This window comes from Neophocaena asiaeorientalis, unplaced genomic scaffold, assembly GCF_003031525.2.
Source record: "Neophocaena asiaeorientalis asiaeorientalis breed wild unplaced genomic scaffold, Neophocaena_asiaeorientalis_V1.1 scaffold50, whole genome shotgun sequence".
In the NCBI taxonomy this organism is placed as follows: Eukaryota; Metazoa; Chordata; class Mammalia; order Artiodactyla; family Phocoenidae; genus Neophocaena; species Neophocaena asiaeorientalis.
Window position 1 is genome coordinate 1,622,297 of NW_020172717.1, and position 24,832 is coordinate 1,647,128.

At 40.8% G+C, this 24,832-nt stretch overlaps 1 protein-coding gene and 1 long non-coding RNA gene across 6 annotated transcripts in view; one reads left to right on the top strand and one right to left on the bottom strand.

Moving 5' to 3' along the window:
- Positions 1-2,492: 2,492 nt before the first annotated feature.
- LOC112396426 (uncharacterized) lies at positions 2,493-15,647 on the bottom strand. Its single transcript, XR_003002565.1, has 3 exons — positions 15,166-15,647; positions 11,735-14,350; positions 2,493-2,570 (listed from the first exon to the last, which is right to left on the bottom strand). It is a non-coding gene; the product is annotated as an uncharacterized LOC112396426 (long non-coding RNA).
- Positions 15,648-15,755: 108 nt separating this feature from the next.
- MFSD1 (major facilitator superfamily domain containing 1) overlaps positions 15,756-24,832 on the top strand; it is a 24,500-nt gene continuing 15,423 nt past the window's right edge. For 3 of the 5 annotated variants that reach the window (XM_024740154.1, XM_024740156.1, XM_024740155.1), the window contains exons 1-6: positions 15,756-16,006; positions 18,158-18,210; positions 19,150-19,262; positions 21,035-21,077; positions 21,393-21,460; positions 22,926-23,034. In XM_024740154.1, coding sequence (XP_024595922.1) covers positions 15,835-16,006; positions 18,158-18,210; positions 19,150-19,262; positions 21,035-21,077; positions 21,393-21,460; positions 22,926-23,034 — 558 coding nt within the window. In that variant the 5' untranslated portion in view covers positions 15,756-15,834. The remainder of the gene's footprint in view (positions 16,007-18,157; positions 18,211-19,149; positions 19,263-21,034; positions 21,078-21,392; positions 21,461-22,925; positions 23,035-24,832) is intronic. The other 2 variants (XM_024740160.1, XM_024740159.1) reach the window with 2 other exon arrangements.

The window sequence follows — 24,832 nt, forward strand, 5'->3', positions numbered from 1 at the left end:
ACCTGGATCATCCTTGAGCCAAGCAGGAATGTTTGACAAGATCCAGGATCTTTTGGAGGAAGGAAGGAATGAGCTACCTTTCTCCTTGTCCCTGTTTCCCATGTGTCATCTTGCCTTGGCATCTTCTCTTCCATATTATTCTTTCTCAGGGGGACTGGGCTGCCATAGCTTGCCTCATTTGGAGAGAGGGGAGGGGGATTTATGCCCAGTTCCTTCTCTGATAGGTGACTTCACCTTAGAGTATACATGAGACATTGCTGGTTAGACGTTGGCCAGGATTACAATTGCTCAGAACTGTGGCATTAGTACATTATTAGACATTATTTTACTCCTTTCCCAGTTAGTTGGCTGGAATTGGTGAGAACTTAAGTTAGCCTGGAGCATCAGTAGTAATAATCCCTTATGCTTTCACAAGGCTTCCCCAGCTATAAAGTATTTTCCTCCACGTAGTTCAATTGGTTATTGCTTAAACCACTAAATTTTGGGTAGTCTATATAACCAGAAAAGAATGGATAGAACTATTCATTCTGTCCAATAATAAAAAGACAATCCAATTAAAAATGGGCAAAGGATCTGAATAGGTATTTCTCTAGAGAAGATCTATGAAGTCTAATCACATGAGACGATTCCCAATATCATTGGCCATCAGGAAATGAAAAGCAAAGAAATATGACTTCACACCCACTAGGATGGCTATAATAAAAAAGACAAGACAATAACAAGTATTGACAAGGATGTGGAGAAGCTGAAACCCTTATACATTACTAGTGAGAATTGAAACATATATCCACAAAAACTTGTATAAGAATGTTCATAGCAGCTTCATTCAACATAGCCAAAAAGTGGAAACAATTCAAATGTCCATCAAGTGATGAAAAGATAAAGAAAATGTTGTATATTCACACAATGGACTAATATTTGGCAATTACAAGGAATGAAGTACTGATATATGCTACAACACAGATGAAACTTGAAAACATTTTATAAGATGAAAGGAGCTAATCATAATATACCACACATATGACTCCATTTGTATGAAATGTTCCAAATAGGCAGATCTATAGAGACAGAAAACAGATGAGTGGTTCCTGAGGCCTGGGTGGGTAGGGGACAGTAAGGGGAAATGGAGAGTGAACGCTAATGGGTAAAGGGTTTCCTTCTGGAGTGTGGAAATGTTATAAAATTAGATTGTGGTGATGGCTGCACAACTCTGTAGGGATGCCAAAATCGATTGAATTGAACACTTTAAATGGTTGAATCGTACGGTATGTTGGTGGTATCTCAATAAAGTTATTTTAAAAGACCTCATTAAGAAAATAAAAACGGAAGCCACAGACTGGGAAACATTATTTACAAAATATAATCTGATTAGAGAACTTACATCCCAAATATATAAAAAAACTTTTACAACTAAATATTGGGAACACAAACAACTCAATTTTTTAAAAATGGGGGAGAGATTTGAATAGACAGTTAACCAAAGAAGATATATAAATGCTAAATAAACACATGAAAAGTTGTTCAATCAACATCATTAGTCATCAGGGAAATATAAAGTAAAACTACCAAGAGCTATTACTACATATCCTTTAGAATGGCTAAAATCAAAGAAAAAACCTTACAATACATAGTGTGCATGAGCACGTGGTGTTACTGGATCTCTCACACATCTCCGTTGGGGATATGCTAAAAGGCACACCCAGTTTGCATAGCAGTTTGGCAGTTTCTTAAAAACTTAAGTATACGCTTACCATTCAACTGACCAATGCTACTCACAGCTATTCACTCAAGAGAAATAAAAACCTATGTTTTTACAAAGACTTATGCATGATTGTCCTTAACAATTTTATTCGTAATAGCTCAAACTGGAAGGAACTCAAGATTTCATCAAAGGTGGTTGGATAGACAAACCATTCTACATCCCTTCAAAGGAATAAAAGGAATAAACTACTGGTGCACACAACAATATGGATGAATCGCAAATGGCTTATGTTAAGTGAAAGAAGACAGACAACGACGACTACATACTCTATGATTCTGCTTATATAAAAATCTAGAAAAGGCAAACTGTAATGAAGGGAACCAGATCAGTGGATGTATAGGGACAGGAGTAGAGGAAAGGATCAACTGTAATGGGCCGTGAAGGACTTTTGGGGGGTGATGTTTTGATGTGGGTGGTGGTTACATAATGGAATACATTTGTCATGAGTCATTGACTTGTACAGTGACAAGGTATACATTTTACTGAATGTAACTTATGCCTTAATAAAAGTGATTAAAATTTTTAGACAAAAATCAAAGAAATGTGGGGTTTATGGAGGTAGTGAATTACTACAGACTGAAGGTTTGTTTTCCCCCTAAAATTCAATGTTAAACCCTAATCCCCAACGTGATGGTATTAGAAGGTGGTGCCTTTGGGAGGTGGGATCAGTGCCCTCATAACAAAGAAGCCAGAGAGCTTCCTTGCTCCTTCTGCCATGTAAGCATGCAGTGAAAAGAACCAGGAAAGAGACTCTTACCAGATACTGTCGCTGCCAGCACCCTGATCCTGGACTTGCCAGCCTCCAGAACTGTGAGAAATAAATTTCTGTCATTCATAAGCTACTCAGCCTATGGCATTCTGTTTCATTCAATAGTAGCCTGAATGGACTAAAACAGGAATTAACAAGGGATTATTGATGGTAACAAACTGCAGTTCACTGATGTGAGCCAGTCCTTACGTGAGGTACACATGGATGAGAAGTTAAGACCCCTGTGACTCCCAGAGCAGGGGTCTGGCCACTACACCACATGTTCAGTTCTTTTTAGTTTGTATAGTATCACTTTATACAAATCCAAAGCATTGTGAAAACGAGTGAAACATGAAGGAGTTATTATTATTATTTTTTTTTGCGGTACGCGGGCCTCTCACTGTTGTGGCCTCTCCCGCTGCGGAGCGCAGGCTCAGCGGCCATGGCTCACGGGCCTAGGTGCTCCGTGGCATGTGGGATCATCCCAGACCGGGGCACGAACCCACGTTCCCTGCATCGGCAGGCGGACTCTCAACCACTACGCCACCAGGGAAGCCCATGAAGGAGTTTTAAAAGCAAATATGTTGAGTTATGACACAGTTACTGGACAGTACCCTCAGAGGCAGGGCATGCTCCAGAATTAGCCTGGATTAAATGACCCTGAGACAGGGACCTGAGAGGTAGAGAAAAGCATTAACATGCAGGCCTGACACTGCTATCCTGAGGCCCTTGGTGGTCATCTGAGAACTTGGATTTGGGGAAGGATCCCAAAACCCTTACAAGAATGGTTCACTGTGCCTAAACTGTGCCAATAATGTGGTTTGTGCTAAACACACGCTTTCCTTTTGGGAGCCTGGGATTTGGGCACAGGCCAGGCAGAGGGTGTCTATGTGACCACCTATCATGAAGGACATTGGACAGTGAGCTTCTCAAGAGCTTCCCTGGCAGACAGCATTTCACACACAGCATGTCACAACTTGTTGCTGGGGGAATGAAGCACATCCTGTGTGATTTACTGGGAGAGAAGTCTTGGAAGCTTGTTGCTGGTCTTCTGGACTTCACCCCATGCACCTTTTCCCTTTGCTGAGTTTGCTGTGTGTCCTCTAGCTGTAATCTATCAAAACCACGAGTACGAATATATTCTGAGTTGTGTGAGTCCTTCTACATAATCATTGAACCTAGGGGTGATCTTGGAGGCCTCAACACAGGAGGTGATCCCAGGAGACACTAAGAAGGGAAGGGATGATGGCCTTAAAGGTATATATTGTCAAATAACTTACCAGAGTGGGCGAATGGGACAAAATTCTTCTGGGGAATTTGGAACGACTGTAGAACATGCACTTATGTGGCAAGGGGGGATGTAATATTTATCCACCAACTCCTGAGTTGGTATTAATTATCTGGAACTTCCAGCCTACCCTGTGCATGCGCCCAGTGGGCTCTGGTGGCCACAGCCAGCCCTGAAGCCAAGAGCTGCAGCTGGAAGCATGCTATGTGCCTGTGGAGGATATGGTGGGGCACTTCTGCTACAGCCCCTAAAAGACATGAAATCAAACATGAAGTAGGACCATTGCTCAGTCTTTCCCAAGGTGCTCATCACCTGCCTTAGCAACACAGGGAAGATGGATTACGTGTGCTTCATTCCCACCAGAGAGGCCCTTCCTCCCAGGAGAGGATGCTGTAAGCTGCAGCCTCGTCCAGGGCACCATGAGCACAAGGGAGAGGTTGCCTTATCTATTCGAGATAGAGATGTGGTCCTTCTTCTTCCCTCTCTACCCTCAAGTCCTGGGCACAGGAATCCCTGCTTTGCTTTACTGTTTCTTGTTTCACCTCTTTACTAGCTCAGTCTAATGAGTAGGTCAATGGGAGGCTTCCTCTCCCACAGAAGGGGCACCTAGGCAGACGGAGCCTCCTCCATCAGGCTACACATTGAGGGATAGTCTCCCTGTCTGGGTGTTGTGTGGGTCCACTGAGGCTGATCCACCTTGTCTGCTCTTGGTAGAGTTCCCACACTCCCCAGAACTCTCTGGCTTACTTACAGTTTCCTCATTCTGCCTTTTCCTACTTACATAGCTAGAAATTCATCATCCATCACATGGGGATATTAGGAGTACCTACCTCAGAGAGTTGCCATGAGGATTATGTCAGATAATACAAGTCAAGTGCCTAAAACAGTGCTTGGTACACAGTAAGCACTCAATAGAGTTAACTATTACTATTAGGTATTTATAACTAGCTGGCAGATGTGTATTTATTACAAGAAATAGAATGCCCAGATTGCTTCAACTTGCTCCTTGCAATGCATCAGCAGACTAGCATGGCAATGGATTCTTCAAGAGCTCTCAGCCAATTTCCAATTTCAGCTTTTTCAAAATTGTCAGAAGTTCTAGGTAAAATACTACTCCTCTCAAACAGCTGTGAGGGATTTACATGTTCAACTCCTAAAATCAAGGTTGCTAGGCAGACTTAGTGAAATTCTCGCTCAAGGAATGGAAGGTAATAAAGTGGTAACTCTCCTAAGTTCACTGTCACCCTCTACTATCCATACAGTTTAATCTTCTTTTTTTTAAAAAAAAGTCCAATATTTACAGAACAGATTTGGAAACTCCTCCCCCTCCAAAACCACCTGTGGGGAGAAGAGAGAGGCCACGGCCAAAAAATTCAGTGCTCACATGAGAAACACACAGAAGCCACAGGGCCTCATGGGCTCAGTGAGACAGCCAGTCCTGTGGTCACACGTGATGAACAACGAACGCTTAGCAAGCACAGCCGAAGGAAGAGGGCGCTCCTGAGAACTCCCTTGTGAAGATTGCACTTCAGGTGATCTTGGAACAAGAGCACAAGCAAGAACCTCAGGCGGCCTGGCAACCGGAACAAAGGCCCAAACAGGACTGAGCCAGCAGGTGACAATGTGTGGCAGGACTTCCCCAGTGTGGAGGGAAAGATTCAGAATGGAGATGACCTCTCAGCCACACCTGCCTGAGGGCTGTCATCCGGAGGGATTTACCTGTTTATAACAGAACTCAGTGTGTATCACTGTTGTCAGTTTTACTAATCATGGTTATGTTTACTGAATATTGAGCTTATACCAGAATGGGGAGTTGGGCTATCCCAACTAATGTTTTGTGGTCTTTAAGATTCTTCGAACCTTTTTTGATGTATCCTAATTTGAATATGGTATCATTTTTCTGCTGGGAGTCTCCTGATAAAATATCTATTTAAATATAACAACTATATTTAATTAATTTTGATAACAAATATGCTGGATTGATGACAAATAACACAGCTCTAATCCCTGAATTTAACCTTTTCTTTCTCTCGGATTTGAAAATTACCTGCTTTTTGAAGTAAACGATAATGAATCCTAAAGAGCAACAATAATGAATATTTAACTGCCCTAGATTGGCTAAGATTTCTCTTTCCCTTTAATGCACAAAGTAACTAATTCAAGGATTCCCCAGTACTTAAGATCGACCTTGCCAATTTAAAAAAAATGTATAAATGCTTCAGAAATTCATTTAAAGATCAATTTTACGAAGGTAGTGTTAGGAGAGGGACTGCAAGAGCTAAGCTAAAAAATTTGCATTTCGTGTTTGTATACTGTCCTAAGTAAAAAAGCCATTGTCCTCGGCTGGAGAGGGGTTTGTAGAAGTGCAGGGAAAACCTCTCCATCTAGTTCTCTGAACCTGTACAGGACATTTCATCAAGGACAAAAATGCCAAGCTCTTAATATTTACATACATCGAAGAGCTACACGATAGTGGTTTAGTTCTCACTGCTTATGAAGTTTGTTCGTAATTTAGCTGATTTTAGGTATCAGCTCAAACCTACTACACAGCTTAAATCAGAACATGCTGAATTTAGCCCTTCAAAAAGCTCCCGCTCCTTCCTGTTAAGCATAATAGTCTTGGGCTTTTCCAAAAAAAAAAAAAAAAAAAAAAAAAAAACTCTTGAGACAAAAATGCCAAGCTCTTAATATTTACATACATCGAAGAGCTACACGATAGTGGTTTAGTTCTCACTGCTTATGAAGTTTGTTCGTAATTTAGCTGATTTTAGGTATCAGCTCAAACCTACTACACAGCTTAAATCAGAACATGCTGAATTTAGCCCTTCAAAAAGCTCCCGCTCCTTCCTGTTAAGCATAATAGTTTTGGGCTTTTCCAAAAAAAAAAAAAAAAAAAAAGAAAAGAAACTCTTGCCTAGTTTATCTAATGAACACATGGGGTGGATTTTTAAAGACAGTCATTGTCCTAAAATATATGAACTGAGAGGGTTGTACTAGAATCTATCCCTTAAAGTAGCACAAAAGTGACATCCACTGGCCAAACAGCTTTCGTGACTATGGGGGAGAGAGCTTACCTCTGAAGAGTGACAAAGAAAGAGAACATTCGAAGACAGATGCTCTACATAGCTGAACACATCTATCCAAAAGCAAATGATTTCTACCTTTAACAATTTATATCCACTGTTGCACACACTTCTTCACATTATTTTTACAAATCTATGCGGCATATGCCAATCCATATTGGCAGAAATTCAAAGGCTTGACAATATACTCTCTTGGTCTGGCTGTGGGAAAACAGGTATTTCCACAACACAAAATGTTACAACCCCTCTAAAGGGAAAATTTTCAATATCCAACAAAACCACATATGCATTTATTCTTTGACCCAGCAATCGCACTTTAGCCTGAGAAAATTCCAACAATATAAAAATACATATGCACAAAATTATTTATTGCAACTTGATTTATAATTGCAAAATACTGAAAACTTAATAAATGCCTCAGTATAGGAAAGTGGTTGAATAAACTATGGTACCTACATACAATACAGTACTATGCAGGTAAGAGAAAGAAAAGAAAGAGTAAGATCTATATGAACTGACATGGCGGGCTTTTCAGGATAGATCATTAGGCAGAGAGAAACCACTTTTAATGACTGACATTGGTAACAATACTTTTTTTTTTTACATAATCCAGGAGATAATTTAAATTTTTAGTGCTAGAAATTTGCGGTGAATCAGGCGTGGTAAAGACGGATGAGAAAAGCATTTCAAGCCAGGTATGATACCTGTCTTTGTCTTTCATGGGCCAGCCCTCTTGATACACTCACTAATGCAATCTATCAGGGATAGTCATTCTATAGATAGATAGATAGATAGATAGATACATACATACATACATACATACATACATAGGTAGATAGATACATACATACCTACATACGTAGATATATCTGCTTCAGATAGATATCTGAAGCAGATAATAAAAATGTCTGGGTTTAGGTATATGAATTGAATCACACATTGACTCTGCCATTTGCAGTATTTACAGACAAATCACACTTGAACAGATGACAGCAGGTAGACCAGAGTCTAGTAAGATTGTTTACTTCAAGATTTTACACTGATCTGTTTGACGTGGGTGTGTGTTGACTCAAATTTCACGCTTAGAGTAGGGAAGTCATTACTGCTTCCCAGGTTGTAAAATCTGCCATGCTTCTGTAGAGGTATGCTCATATTTCCCTTTCTATCATTGTTCTTCCAGCAGGCTGGTCATTTAAATTAAATTATATTTAATTTAATCTAATTTAGTGTAATTTTTTCTCATCCTTTTTTCTCTTAGAATTTCAGAGGTATCTTTATTGTATAGTTTTGTAACAGTACTAATTTTATAGTACTCTATTTCTTTCTTCTATTAAGCTGTGGTTTTCTTAATATTTTTCCTTAAAAACAAAAAACAAAAAACACCTGTGCTGCAGGAACTAGGTGCTGGTGAGCCTGTGCACTCAGAAGCCCAAGAAGGAGCATAGGAGAGCTGGGGGCGAAACCCTTTCCGTCTGAGATGTCTCTCCTGCGCCATCTACTGACAAAGCTCAACTGGTGTCAGCTGGAGAAGGAAGCATATTTAAATTGTCACAGAATAGGTGAAAAGGATGAACTGGAGCTCAGACAGTAAAACCATAACCTGCATAAGGAGTGTCCATACATACTTCCTATGGCTGTTCCTCTAACAGCTTAATTCTTTCTTAAAATATTTGCTCATCCTTTGTCTTTCTCTTCTTCAATATGTAATTCATAAGCACGTGCACATATTTTTTATTGCTTATATTCATATATACACATACATATTTATACGTGTATATATTTTTTTATTTTACCAAGAGGGAGAGTTCCTTTAGATTTTTCCAATTAGCAAGTGTAATATTACCTATTCTTTCCTGACTCCCTTCTCCTGTTATGAAGGAGGAAAAATATGGTGAGTTTATTTTTGCAATTAGACTGTAAAACAGACTTCCACAACTATAGTAGACAAATAGGCAGATAAGTGTATAAGCATATGAATGAATGCATAGCTGGACACATACAGAAAGAGAAAAACAGAAATAGTTTGGAAGAAGAATGCATACATAGATAACGCTCATAGTAAGAGAGATATAACTATTAAAAATTGAAGTCTGTAGGACATAAATTTAATCATTGGTGTTAGAAATCTGGGGCAATTTTGGATGGCATTTTATCCTAGGCATTGTACCTATCTTTGTGCTCCATAAGCCAGACTTTTCTCCTCTTCATCCTCACATATTCACCAACTTAGTATTTTTGGGAGCAGGTCCCTTAGTTTTTTGGTTTTTTTGCGGTACACGGGCCTCTCACTGTTGTGGCCTCTCCCGCTGCGGAGCACAGGCTCCGGAAGCGCAGGCTCAGTGGCCATGGCTCACGGGCCCAGCCGCTCCGCGGCATGTGGGATCTTCCCGGACCGGGGCACGAACCCGTGTCCCCTGCATCGACAGGCGGACTCTCAACCACTGCGCCACCAGGGAAGCCCCCTTAGTTTTTAATTAGTTTTCAAAACATAATAATGTGCCCATCTGTATAAATGGAAACACACGTATGTATTTACTCTCAGATTTCACACGCATGTACTTACAGCTCTAACAGTCATGCTGGCATCTGAGGGTCAGAGGCTCTGAGCTCTGAGGTGTAAGAGTTTTCCCCTTCCCAATTTTTATTCTTCCCAGTGGGAAACCTCATATGCTGCTGTACCAGCACACTCGTATTTACTTTCTAAGGCTGCTTTTACAAGGTGCTGGTTTTGGTGTTAGTCTTTTCTTATCTTTTCTTCTTCATTTTGTAATTCTGTATTACATATCTCTTTATTATTGTTTGGTCATATTGCTTCACATATTTCCAATACTTCCATAGATTTTTGCATTTTTAATGAATTTTTTCATTCAGTGGAATAGTCATATATATATAAATAAATAATGTAATATCTTTTGCAATCCTTTTCCTTCTTTTAACCAGTGGTTTGAAGTAAGTTATACAGTACTTTACTTTTAATCTTCGTTCACTCACTAATTTGTATTGCATTTTTTATTTTACCAAGAGGGAGAGTTCCTTTAGATTTTTCCAATTAGCAAGTGTAATATTACCTATTCTTTCCTGACTCCCTTCTCCTGTTATGAAGGAGGAAAAATATGGTGAGTTTATTTTTGCAATTAGACTGTAAAACAGACTTCCACAACTATAGTAGACAAATAGGCAGATAAGTGTATAAGCATATGAATGAATGCATAGCTGGACACATACAGAAAGAGAAAAACAGAAATAGTTTGGAAGAAGAATGCATACATAGATAACGCTCATAGTAAGAGAGATATAACTATTAAAAATTGAAGTCTGTAGGACATAAATTTAATCATTGGTGTTAGAAATCTGGGGCAATTTTGGATGGCATTTTATCCTAGGCATTGTACCTATCTTTGTGCTCCATAAGCCAGACTTTTCTCCTCTTCATCCTCACATATTCACCAACTTAGTATTTTTGGGAGCAGGTCCCTTAGTTTTTTGGTTTTTTTGCGGTACACGGGCCTCTCACTGTTGTGGCCTCTCCCGCTGCGGAGCACAGGCTCCGGAAGCGCAGGCTCAGTGGCCATGGCTCACGGGCCCAGCCGCTCCGCGGCATGTGGGATCTTCCCGGACCGGGGCACGAACCCGTGTCCCCTGCATCGACAGGCGGACTCTCAACCACTGCGCCACCAGGGAAGCCCCCTTAGTTTTTAATTAGTTTTCAAAACATAATAATGTGCCCATCTGTATAAATGGAAACACACGTATGTATTTACTCTCAGATTTCACACGCATGTACTTACAGCTCTAACAGTCATGCTGGCATCTGAGGGTCAGAGGCTCTGAGCTCTGAGGTGTAAGAGTTTTCCCCTTCCCAATTTTTATTCTTCCCAGTGGGAAACCTCATATGCTGCTGTACCAGCACACTCGTATTTACTTTCTAAGGCTGCTTTTACAAGGTGCTGGTTTTGGTGTTAGTCTTTTCTTATCTTTTCTTCTTCATTTTGTAATTCTGTATTACATATCTCTTTATTATTGTTTGGTCATATTGCTTCACATATTTCCAATACTTCCATAGATTTTTGCATTTTTAATGAATTTTTTCATTCAGTGGAATAGTCATATATATATAAATAAATAATGTAATATCTTTTGCAATCCTTTTCCTTCTTTTAACCAGTGGTTTGAAGTAAGTTATACAGTACTTTACTTTTAATCTTCGTTCACTCACTAATTTGTATTGCAACAAATTCTGCTCCTTCAGGACTCGAGTTTGCCATAAACAAATGAGGAAAACAGAATTATTCCATGGGAAGTGTATAAAATAGATCTAAATGATTCTTATGTATTTTGCTATATAATAAAAAGCATTATTTACTGAGCATGTAAACATTCTTTCAGACCTTTAAAAAAAAAGTTTGGCTGCAGAGGCTGTGATCCATAAAGACTACTCTTTGGCTTTAATTATTTTAGATTCAAGACTTTGTACCCAAAAGACATTAAGATTAGTATTTATTGTTCATATTTTTCCGTATGAGGACATGGACATGCTTAAAAATCCCACTATCACTTTGGCATCCCAGTGAGTTATGCAGGTCACAAATATGATTCTTACTGATAGGAAAATTAAAATCTGAAATGAGCCCAAATCATATAGTGAATATCTTTTCTTATTGAAAAAAGCACTTCTATTTCAAGCACCTTTTAAAATTATGCTTTATGAGGACATCATTTCAATTTTATATTATGCTATTGTTCCTTATAAAGACTGAATTTTCTATTCTGGACAAAGGAAGTAGATATTCAGAGTGGACTTCCTTGCAAACGTATTGCTGAGAGAAATGTTAATGAATGAACAGGAACATTACCTGAGTCCCAGAGCTGAGAGGTGAAGAAAGAGCTTTCTCCATACCAGGGACAGTCAAAGGCAAGTTAACAGGCAAAATGTGTGAAAGACACAGGCTCTCAGGTCACGGATGGTAATGTCCAAAAAGAAAAGAAAACAAAGGCAGTTAAAGAATGATTAGTAGGTGAATTAGCCAAGGCTCCCCAGACCTCCCAGTGGATGCCTTTACATGATCTGGTCCACGAGTTTTGCCAATTAAACTCTAAAATATAAAGGCAATCTTATACTACTAAACCACATACCTTTCTTCTAAAAATTGGTACCTCATTCAAATAAGGATCTACAATATTTTCATTCTGATCGTATAAACTTGACCAGAGACCTATAAAATATTTGTTATGAGTTGATAAATGGAAAAAACAGACTTAAATTCTAGTTCCAGGACTTACATCAACCTAAAAATTATTTATATTATATCCAAAGCTTTCCTTGGAACATATTCCACATAGAATTGGATGAAGCTGATATGCCAGTTGATGTGCTTTTGAATATCTTTCTAAGCCTTTGCATATGATGTCGCTTTTGCCTGAAATACGTTCAATCTCCTCTTCCTCCTCCCTCAGTCTTCTCTGTTCTTTGAGATCAAGCTCATTTATTACTGCTTGTCCTGCGTTAGAAACTCACACTGCTGGTGGGGAGAGGTGGGTTTGGGGCAGACCCAGGAGGGAAAGAAGACACTGATGAAGACTATATGGTTTCCAGCTTGGCTTCCGAATAGGATGGGTTTAGGGGAATGTTTTGACCCACACAGCCCTCAGGATGAGTGGTAGGAAGCAAAGGCAGGTGAAGGCTGAATCTAGAACTCAGATTTTTGAGAGAACCCTACCCTCTTCTCTGCCTGTGGGGCTAACTTTGCTCCAGAGGCTACAGCCATCCCCACACCAATGAAACCAGCTGGTCAATCTAATGGCCTTGTGTCCTGGCCAGATGATAAAATCTACACCTATACCCTCACTCCTATTTTTCCATCACTCAGTAATTTTAAGTGTGACTTGCTTGACTCATAAAAGGTCGATGCAGGTAGAATAAGCATGCTTATTTTACAGGCAGGAATGGGCTTTTCCATGGCAGTATGCTTTCCTTATTATACCATGAGCTGGTGCAACTCTCCCCAGATTTAAGGGCCTTCATCCATCCACTTCAGCATTTTTTTCAAGCTGGGTCCTGTGCAAGGTGTTTGAAATAGAAAGATGCACAAGGCTCTCATGAGGTTAAAGTCTGGTGGACATAATTTCAGACCTACATAAAAGTTGTAAGACTAGTACAAAGAATTCCCATATATCCTGTACCCAGATCCCTTAAATGTTAACATTTTACCACATTTGATTTCTTTCCCTCCCTCTGCATACATATACACATATACATACATGTATGCATACACACACACATTTTTTGGAACTGTTTGAAAGTAAGCTTCAGGTAAGTTGGTACTAAGTATCTCAGTGTGCGTTTTCTAAAAGGAAGTATTCTCTCTTTCATAACCACAGTGTGATAGTCAAAATAAGGAAATGACATTGATAGAGTATAAATTATCTAATCATAGGCCTTATTTGGATTTTGTCAACTGACCCAATAATGCTTCTTACAACTAAAGAAATTCTGGATCACATGTTGTAGTCAGTGGTCATGCCCCGTTAGTCTGCTTTAATCAGGAACAGTTCCTTAGTCTTTTATGACATTGACTTTTTTAAGGAGTACAGGGCACTTATTTTGTAGAATGTCCCTCGATTTGGGTTTGTCTGATGTTTCCTCAAGGTTAGATTTAAGCATGAGCTTTTGGTAGGTCTACTACAGAGGGCTGTGTCCATTTCAGTGCATAATATCAGGAGGCACGTGATGTCAGTTTATCTCAGTACTGGTCATATTACCTTTGATCGCCTGGTTCAGGTGGTGTGTGCCAGGTTTTTCCATTATTTTTTCTTTTTATAATTAATAAGTGTCTTGTGAAGAGATACTTTGAGACTATATATGTATCTTACCCCTCCTCAAAATTTCACCCACTAATTTCAGCAAACATTGATGATTCTTGTCTGAATCAGTACTATGATGGTTGCTAAGTTGTGATGTTTTACCTCCATCGTTCCTTCTACATTTGTTAGTTGGGTCTCCACTGTAAGGAAGAGCTTTCCCGTCTCCCCCTTTTTTGTTTGTTTAGTATTTACCCAGGTCCAAGGTAAGAATGTGCACTATTTCCACTGCTATCTAACGCTGAACTGGAGGTATTAGCCAGTGCAGTTAGACAGATGACGCCCAACCCTTTGCCTCCTAAATGTACCTGTCTCTGAACTCCGTACTTCCTGTAAGTCCTATACAGGATCCACGGCCTGCTGCTTGGTGACACTGTGCATACCCACACAGCTCTCGCTTACAAGAGTACGCAGTAACTCCAGTTTTGTCTTTTTTAATTCACATGTGGACGGTTGTCTCATTATCCTTTGACAAACCAAACCCCAAAACTAACCGAAAAGATCATTCTGATTTGCTGTGTGGGCAACATATCACAGAAATGCAACAGTGGAAGTAGGAAACCCAATTAAGGCTGCTGAAAATCTTGTGTGGGAAGCAAATCCCTGGAGTTCTGAAAAAAAAAAAAACATTTACACTAAAAAACTATATGGTAGTCAAAAGAAATTATCTCACATCACTGACAAAGCCAATTTCATCAGTAAGAGAAAGCGAACGACTCATCTGAAAACATAAGCAAAGGATATGAAGAGAATTCCTAGAAAATAACTTGTCACATGTGGTGATGGCTACCTATTGGATAGTACAGAACAGTGATGATATTTAAAGCTATGGGGCTGGATGAGTGGAAGAGAGCCCAGGACTGGATTTTGGAGCCCTTGAACACTTAGAGTTCAGGTAGAAGAGGAGGAGCTGACAAATGAGACAGCAAATGAGAGCCCAGTAAACTAGGAGGAAAACAAGGCAAGTGTAGTGTCAAGGAGGCCATGAGAAGGGGGCTGTCAACTGCATCAACTGATGCTGAGAAGTGGAGTAAGATGAGGACAGAGAAGTGACCACTGTGATTGGGAAGATTTTCTAACAAAAGTCAGCTTTATTAGACCGGGGGCTCCTCCTTTGGAGCTGAAGGACCATGGGAGGTGGAAAGTGGAGTCCTCTTGTGCAGACATCTCAAAGGCAACACATTCCAAACTGATCTATCTTCTCTGGCATCCTCCCCCACTCTCTTCTCTTCCTATATTCTGATCTACATTGGGGAGCCCACGCTAGAAATCTGGGAGATGTTCTCAAATCCTGCCTTTCTCTCAGACCTCATAAACTATTATTCACAACGTCATCCATTTCACCTGCGAAATACTTAATCTGTTTCCATTCCTCACCCCCTCCGCCGCCAAGTTACCCCCAAAGCTAGTTAAACTGTACACTTACTCTTCCTTTCCCAAACGCCTTTCCCAGGCATTCCTATGGAATTCAGTGCTCATTTCAGCCGCGGTTCTCACTACATTCATCCATTCACCAAACTGGTCTTTAAAGTATCAGTTTCTGTCCATCTCTCCAACTAAACCGTGAACTCTTTGAGGTCCAAGAGCTTGTCACACTCCATTTTGTATTCCCAGTACCTGGCACGTAACTTGATACATCATAAGGTGCTCAATCAACTGTGTGTTATTAAGAAAAGCCAAACAGGCTGCGGAGAGTAACGCTGCGAGAAGGGCGGCGGGCGTTTTCGCTTCCTTCGCGGTGGGATCACGCCTGGCGTCGGGCCAGAGGGGAGGCCAGCACTTTCTCCGAAGGAGCGGCGCGGGGACGGCAACGAGAGCAGGGCGAGAAACGAGAGGACAGCGCGGTAGACGGTGGAAGGCCGGTTTCCGCGCCTAGACCGCCGCTGAAGAAAACGAACGTCGCCACCTCCCCTTCTTCCCTGCCGGCCCTGCCCACCACGTGCTCACGCCCACTCACGTGAGCGTAACCCTGCTTGACCGGCCGCGGCGTCACGTGAGTAACTGCGGTCACGTGAGCACTGTTTTCGCTGGGCTCTGGCAGCGGCTTCCTCCCGGAGTTGCAGTCGCTGTCGTCTCTCGGTCTCCCGTTAGCCCGATGGAGGAGGAGGAGGAGGAAGTGAGGGCGCTGCTGCCCGGCGGCCCCGACGAGGCCGGCAGAGGCGCCCCCGTTACACCCCCTGCCCCCGCGGCGCTGCCGGCCCTCTGCGACCCCAGTCGCCTGGCGCACCGGCTTTTGGTGCTGTTGCTGATGTGCTTCCTTGGTTTCGGTGAGCCGGCTGGCCTGGTGGGGTGGGGTTGATAAGAAGGAATTCCCGGCTTTCTCTCGGAGCTGCACTGAGCTCCTAGGTGCCACGCGGCCTCAGGGAAGCTTCTTGCTTCAGCTCCTGGGCTTCCCGTCTTTAACTTTCGCGACCCCATCCAAGCCTGTGGACATTGCTAGCTATTCAGCGTCCCGAAGGTGGGGGTCAGGGGACTGAGCTGGGCGAGTTTCGTCCCACTCCTTTGCTTCCAAGAAGTCCCAAAGGCTAGTAGCTTGGGCCGTGGGGCCACGGATACGAAGAAATTCCTAGATCGTCAGGGTTCCTCTCATGACACTATTTTTAATCCTTTTTTTAAAAAAAAAATTATTGGAGTGTAGTTGCTTTATGATGTTGTATTCGTTTCTGCCATACAGAGAAGTGAATCAGTTATATGTATGCATATATCCACTCTTTTTAAGATTTCCTTCCCATTTAGGTCACGACAGATCATTGAGTAGAGTTCCCTGTGCTATAATGTAGGTTCTCATTAGTTATCTCTTTTATTCATAGTAGTGTATATGCGTCAATCCCAATCTCCCAGTTCGTCCCACTCCCCGCTTCCCCCCTTGGTAACCCTCTCATGACACTTTGTTCAGAAGGAATTCAGAAAGATTTAACTGGCCCCCTCCCCCCAAAGAAACCCCACACATACTTTAAAATTTTCGATTGAATAATTCGTTGGCAGTTATTTATATGTTTCTCACCCTCTTTGGTAAAACGTATGAGTGTGTCTTGATAGCTTCAGTGAGTAGATGTGTACTTGTACTCCCGCTCTGCCAATGTGAAGCAGTCATAACTGGATTGGACTTGTGTTTGGTTTCAGTCATGAAATTTGGTGACTCTGAAAGCAGTTTCTAGAGATAATCTTTAAAATATCTCTCTGTTATATTCCAGCAACTAATTTATCCAGCAACATTCTAATGTCAATATCAGTTTGGTATGAAAGTAGTCATGTGTTTTTCATGGGCTGGCTGGAATTGGTGGAATCAACAGATTTGGGAACATGATGGTGGATTACTTTATGCTACTGCTGGAATATATAAGTAGGCACGCAGGATGCTTTGGGCTTTAGTTTCTTTGCATCTCTTTTTGTTCCGCCTCTTCTCACTGTGGAAAGATGGTGCCCATTCATTAGCTTTAAAGCCTGAGATTGGTATCCCTGACAGTGATTAAAGCAGGAATCATAAATTGCTGAGTTGAGGAACAAAAAACAAGAACAACACGAAACCCTTAAAATACCACGTACTTAAGCAATTTATTTCTAGTAAATTATGGTTCCCTGGATGGGTTTCAGAAGCCAGAGTCATACCTTTCTAATGACAGTTTTCTTTCTTTTGAACTGGTGGCTTCTAATGTATACTTCTAGACAGAGTTCGTGGAGAAATGGAGGCAGCATTATCCTGGGCCTATAAAAAAATCTGTCGATTTTATTACTGTAAAAATAACTCTGAGTGCATGAATGTCCAACCTCTCTCCACTTCTCTTTCTTACCCTCCAAAAGACGTTATTATTATGTTTTAATTTAACCCTTTAGAATTCTTGTTTTATTTTTGTTCATTCCTGGCACTGTATTTGCTAAATTATTTGATCTTGGGTATACTGTTTGTAGAATTAAGAGTTCTTGTTTTAAAAACAGGTTTAGTCAGAATAGTTAAACTCCATTCCTCTGCTCTCAAGATAAGTGGTGGCTTTAGGTAGCATTACTAGGAAACTGCTGAGGATGTTTTTGAAATTTTTAGTGTATGTGTGTTTTGGTAGCTTTAAGGAAAATACAACTGTTTCGTGAAGGTGCTAATAAAACAATAGACATACAAAACATCATGAAAGTAAGGTGGAAGAACAATTAGTTGTTGATTAACTTCTTAATCCAGGTTCCCAGTATTTGCTGTGTATGCAGGCTCATAATTTGTAAATAACTTGGCATGTTTTCTGTGGATTATCTGGCTGCAATTTAGAGAATATTGGTGGACAAGGAAGTGGTCTACAAAAGGTTCCAGTGTCAGTCTTCGAACCCCTAGTATAGACGTTTAAAATCAGCATTTGAGTAGTAATTGCAGCTTGAAACTTTTATATGGAAAGTATTACTACTTAAAAGAAAATTGCTTTTTCTTTTTCTAGGCAGCTATTTTTGCTATGATAACCCTGCTGCCCTTCAGACTCAGGTTAAACGGGTAAGTTGACTTTTCACCTTTGTTTCTTTTGTTGGCTCTGGAACAGGTATACTGTTGAGGCATCATCAGCTCTCAGGTTGCCCGCTCTGAAACATTGTCTAATGAATCCATTTTAATATCCATTGTCACCAAATTTGTGTGGGCAAGGAGTATTCTTGAGTTGGAATGAATGGCCACAAAAAATTCATTCATAGCACTTGTGACTTGATATCGTTTCACATCTTAGGTAAGTAATTGCTATTTCCACAGTATTGCCAAACAGTATTTTGGCAGTTTTTTGTTTGCATTTCTCTCATTGTGTAATTATTGGAATGACAGATGATTTGGTAGGATAGCATTTTGCTTTCTTAAATATGTTTTTGTTGTTATTTCATTTTTAAAATGCGGCTACTGATTCCAGAGGATTGTCCGTGTCAGTATTTTTAGTCTGGCTTTATAAAAATATATTTGATATTTACAGTTTCTTGTGTATTTAGATATTTTTTTTCCTTTGTAAGTTTTTTCACCTTTGGATAGGAAGAAATACATAGATTGGCCCTTCACATTCTAGAATGAAAGGGAAGGAAGATAGGAATTAGTGGAGGGGAGGGAAGGGATAAGCTAAGATGGCCCTTTTTCATGTGGGTATAGAACCCCACAGCAGGTTGTACATGGTGAATAAAATGTAGAAGATACAGGCAGATGCAGACAGAAGTGGTCCCAGTAGTGGAAGAGCTGATTGATCCTGAACTCCATGAAGCCTCTGAAATGACTGCACACTCAGGAAGTTCCTCGGTGTGACCATTTTTCTGGGGTAGCGGCCATAGATGTCATGAGAGTCTCAAAGCACTTAGCAACTGCAAATGATTAAGAAACGCCTGCCCTTCCAGAAAGAATGTTTTGATTTGTTAGTTGCTAAGCTTAACTGGAAAAAAATAGTTTTGTTTTCTTTCCGTATAGGATATGCAGGTGAATACCACGAAATTCATGCTGCTGTATGCCTGGTATTCTTGGCCCAATGTAGTTTTGTGTTTCTTTGGTGGCTTTTTGGTAGACCGCGTATTTGGAATCCGGTAAGCTTGGGAAAAATCTCACTTATGGGTAAATACGATTATTAAGAAAACACAGAACTAGATTAAGTATTTCTGGAAAGAACTGAATAAACTTATGTATTGACTGTGATAATCTGCATTAGTTTTTGTGTGTGTGTGATTTTTATATCTACAGAATTTTTAAAAAAAATAAATTTATTTATTTTTGGCTGCGTTGGGTCTTTGTTGCTGCGTGGGCTTTCTAGTTGTGGCGAGCGGGGGCTACTCTTCGCTGTGGTGTGTGGGCTTCTCATTGTGGTGGCTTCTCTTGTCGCTGAGCATGGGCTCTAGGCACGTGGGCTTCAATAGTTGTGGCGCACGGGCTTAGTTGCTCCGTGGCATGTGGGATCTTCCCCGACCATGGATCAAACCCATGTTCCCTGCATTCGCAGGTGGATTCTTAACCACTGCACCACCAGGGAAGCCCCTGGAATTGGTTTTCGAAACTTGGTTGGTATTTCAGTTAAGGTAAATGCTGCTCAGGGAATATGGTAGCTCAGTTATCTAAAGGTAAATTATGCCCTCACTTGGAATCAGCAGACCAGGGTCTGAATCCTTTTGCTGTCACTTGCTCAACTTCCTAGCTCTTTTGAGCTGTTCCTAGCTTCCTGGTCTTCAGTTTCCTCATTGGTAAAATATGGATAGTAATTCCTGCCTTGCAAGGTGGTTATGAGGATTGAGAGAGATGGAAGGACAGTATTTGACACGTAGTTAGTGTTTACCTCTCCCAGCCCTAATGAGATTTTCTCTTTTGCCTTTCTTTAGGCATCAAACTTTTTGTGACCACTCCTCTTAGCTGAGGAAGGCATACATTATAAGCTCTGTCAGTTTTCATCCTAATGATTGGTTGTGTGTGTGCTGTTAGTGGAGACTTTAGGAGGGATGTAGTCTGGGAATATTTTCGGAAGGCAGAGGGCAAACTGATGAGGGGTTTTCCAACCATGTTTGGTGGAAAAGAGTTGAAGAAACTATAAGTGTTTAAATTTGGGGACTAACTTTTAAACATTTTGAAGAGTGTATAAAGGAGGACTTAAATTTAATTTGCTTGGTCTAAAGGGGTAGAATAAGTTTGAAATTCAGGGAGCCAGATTCCACTTAGTATGATGGAAACTTTGCTTGATCAGGGTGACAGGTGGGGCTGTGAGGTGCCTTGGGACCACAGTCAGTTTTCCAGTGCTAGAGAACATTCAGGAGACTCTGGTATGACCATTTCACAAGGATCTTTGGAGGGATTTGAGTTTCAGAAGAATGGTTTTCTAATATGATCTTTAAGAACTCTCCTGGTACTGGTATTTTATTACTCTGGGGAAACATTAATGAGCTATTCAGAGTGTGGGATACTAGAGAAGGCAGATTCATAAGTGTATTAGCATGGTTGCTATTTTTCCTTTTAAAGATAGTTTTTAGTTATCAAGAATTACAACCACTTAAAATTACTTAATCTAGGATTCCCTGGAGTCAATCCTAAACTCAATAAAAATTTTATAAAGAATGTCCATTTTTAAATGGGAACCCTGGGAACTTCTTGAAGATTATTTAATACGTTGTGTTTAAGATATGATAATGGCTTAAACAAGCATATGCCATCACTAAAGCCTCTGGAATCAAGACTTCTGTAGGTCACCATGCAGCCTAGGAAGGCTGCTGACTTCAGAGGCCAACCCCTTTCTCTGGAGGGAATGCAGAGGGGTCAGCGAAACCCAAGAAGGACTTGGTGATATACTCTTCCTTCATTCTCTCTCTTTCTCTAACAGATGGGGCACCATTATTTTTAGTTGCTTTGTTTGCGTTGGACAGGTAAGAAAAGACAAAACGATCATTGATTCATTGTGACAGTGACTCTTGAATTCTTGTCTCATTCCACCAACAAAGATGTGTTTAGTGAATGCCTGACTTAATTAAGCAGGGCTCACAAATGCCCGTGTAAAGTAATGCATAGTAATGCATTTTAAGCCTTGAGACAGATGAACCTTGATACCTAAATTTCACAGATTTACTAAGAAGGAATATTAAAATCATTGTAGAGGTTGTGTTTCATCATAAGTCACTTATTTCTCTTAGATTCCTTGAACTTACTTTTTCTTTCTTCTTACGTTATATTCTACATTACAGGTTGTTTTTGCTCTGGGTGGAATATTTCGTGCTTTTTGGCTGATGGAATTTGGAAGGTTTGTGTTTGGGTAAGTTATGCATAATTTCACTTATCCCAACATATTACTGTTTTAGTGTTCATCTGTCAATTTATTAAAGATTTACCAAAAAATATATTATTATATCTTCTGGAGAATTACTTCAAATCCTTGAAATCTAGCTCAATGGTTGTCTTAATTTTCCCTTAAAGTAAGCAACAATTTTGAGGGGTCATAGTTAACTCTGTGTAGGGTTTGAATATTAAATAGTTCTCCAGAAATGATATTTTTCTTAAGTGTTTTGCTTTTCTGTAGTATTGAAGACTGTGATTTAAACCTCATTTAGAAAAGCATAGACCATCATTTTCTAGGTTGGTGATTAATGGACATTTTGCTGCTTCTTAGCGGGTATGTGTAGGTCCTTTTGAACCGTGTTGAAGAGGCTTGGAGGAGTAAATTACCAGAAGACTAACTGCTCTTAATGAATTTCAGTGTCTATTCAGTAAGCCCATTCTGAGTTCAGCCTTGGGCTTCCTGCCCAGAGCGATGCAGATGACATAACTTACTCATGCTTTTTACAGGTACCAACGACATGTAGACATAGGTGACACCACCCCAAAAGTGCTCTACGTGAGAGAGAAGGAAAAAAAATGTATATAAGCATATGAAAGGGATTCAGAGATGGAAGTGTGGTCAGAAATGGCCTCGTGGATGAAGTGGGCCTTGACATCAGTATAGGATCTGGATTAGTAGAAGAGGGGAGATATTTTTGGACGCGGACAGTGATGAGGAGGACTCGGTGTTAGGATGCAGGGGAGAGGAAGCTCCTACGTAAAGGTCAATGTGTAGAACTTACAGAAGGAAAGTTAAAATCTGGGAAGTAGGAGAATGTCGAATATGGAAGGTACTGGCCTGAAAAGTGTGAATTTTTGTGTTTTCACAAGTACGGACCGCTCTCCCCACGTGAGCATTTTATATAGCATAGATGGTGATGTGGTAGCTCAAACTCCTTTTATTGCTGGTCGTGGTTGTCATTGCAGTGTATTAAATTACCCACACTTAGTATAAAACAGCCCTCACATTGTGGGCTTTGTGGGTCAGGAATTTGGACAGGGTACAGCGTGCACAGTGTGTCTGTGCACCTGATGTCTGGAGCCTGAGCTGGGATGACCTGAAGGCTGGCACTGCTGGCTGGAGCACCTAAACAGGGCCTCTCTTGGCTTTCGCATAGTGTGGCGAACTCAGGGTAGTTGGACTTCTTACAAGGTGGCTCAGGGTTCTAAGTGTGAATGTTTGAATGGAAAGGCAGATCTCACCTTTTATAACCCAGCCTTGGGATCACACAACCCTGCCTCCACCACATTCTACTGGTTGAAGCAGTCACAGGCCCACTTAGATTCAAGGGACGGGACATAGACCCCACCTCTTGACGGGAGGGGTGTCAAAATTTTACACCTGCTGCTTTGTTAACTGGGGTATTTCTTTAAAAACTGTGATTTTTCTCTTCTTATTCTAGGATTGGTGGGGAGTCCTTAGCAGTTGCCCAGAATACATATGCTGTGAGTTGGTTTAAAGGCAAAGAATTAAACTTGGTGTTTGGACTCCAGCTTAGCATGGCTAGAATTGTAAGTATGACACAGATAATGAAGCCAAATGGGAAGCAAAAGATTGAATGTTGTAGTTATCTCTTAAAGATTACAGGATGAAATGTGTTTGTGTATAAGTTAGGTATTGATTTTTTTATATATTTTTCTAGACCATAGTATACCATTTACCTGACCTTTTTTTTTTAAAAAAAAATATTTATTTATTTATTTTTGGCTGTGTTGGGTCTTCATTTCTGTGCGAGGGCTTTCTCTAGTTGTGGCAAGCAGGCGCCACTCTTCATTGTAGCGCGTGGGCCTCTCACTATCGCGGCCTCCCTTGTTGGGGAGCACAGGCTCCAGATGCTCAGGCTCAGCGTCCATGGCTCACGGGCCCAGTCGCTCCGCGGCATGTGGGATCTTCCCGGACCAGGGCTTGAACCCGAGTCTCCAGCATTGGCAGGCAGATTCTCAACCACTGTGCCACCGGGGAAGCCCCCATTTACCTGACTTTAATTAAGGCATTTCTAACCTTATTTCACTTAGGAAACAGTCTAAAATGGCGAATTGAGCATTTGTTAGTTCAGAGAACCTGAGCATTGGGATGGATCGTATAGATTTTGTTGTCTAATTTCTTTACCCATTTTCGGCGTTCCTGCAATGAAAGTCTTTACATATGGTCGTCCAGGTTCTGCTCGCACATTTCTAGTGATTAGAAGCTCGCTGTGTGATGGGACAGCTCATCTACTACAATTAACTCTGTGAAGCTCAGTCTCCCATAGAGATGAGATCTGCCTGTACAAGTAGCTTTTAGTGATTGTTCCGACTTTTGCCCTCTAGTGAGTGTTTATTTTCTCTGCTGTGCAGCAGTACTTTGCTTATGAAGACAACTCTGAAGGTCTTGGTCAGACATGCTCATTTCCTGTGCTTGTCTAAGCCATGTGGCATGGGTTTCAGTTCCCCGACCGTGGCGCTCTTGCCTCTCTGGACTTCATCACAGGTGGTCAGTACTCCTCAGCAGCATTTGGAACCTGGAAGTGATTGTGGTGTTTCATGATAGGGGATCTGGTAGAGGGTACCCAGGGGAACAACATTATGCTATGATAAATGCAACCTGGAAGGTGTTTTGGCCATCCCAAACCCTGTTAGGTTTTTCCTTCATGAGCTCCTGTGAATAGAGGTTTTTAAAAAGATCCTTGCCATTAAAAATCAAGGTTTTAAAGACTGTAAATGGCATGAAAATGCTTGGAACATAGTCTTGAGGGAAGAAATCCAATACAAAAAAACCCAGTACAAATGAAATATTTTTAATGTAATATTTCATCTTATGAAATATATAACACATACATATGTCATACATATATAACATTTCTATATTTTTGTACATGTAGGCTCTTTCTAATTTTCCAGTATTATAAATAGAGCTGTTGTGCAACACTCCAAAACTTGTCTGCATCTCTGATTATTTCCTGAGGCTAGCTTGCTAGGAATGGAATTATCACTGAGTCAGAGGGTTTGTTAGGGTTTTTTAAGACTGTTGAGACATATTTCCACTTTTTCCTCTCAGAGATGTTTACATCTCCATCTGTGAGATATGAGAGGATCCTTTTTATTGTAACTTTGATAGTACTTTAAAAAAGTCATTTTGGGCTTCCCTGGTGGCGCAGTGGTTGAGAGTCCGCCTGCCGATGCAGGGGACACGGGTTCGTGCCCCGGTCCGGGAAGATCCCACATGTCGTGGAGTGGCTGGGCCTGCGTGTCTGGAGACTGTGCTCTGCAACGGGAGAGGCCACAACAGTGAGAGGCCCGCGTACCGCAAAAAAAAAAAAAAAAAAAAAAA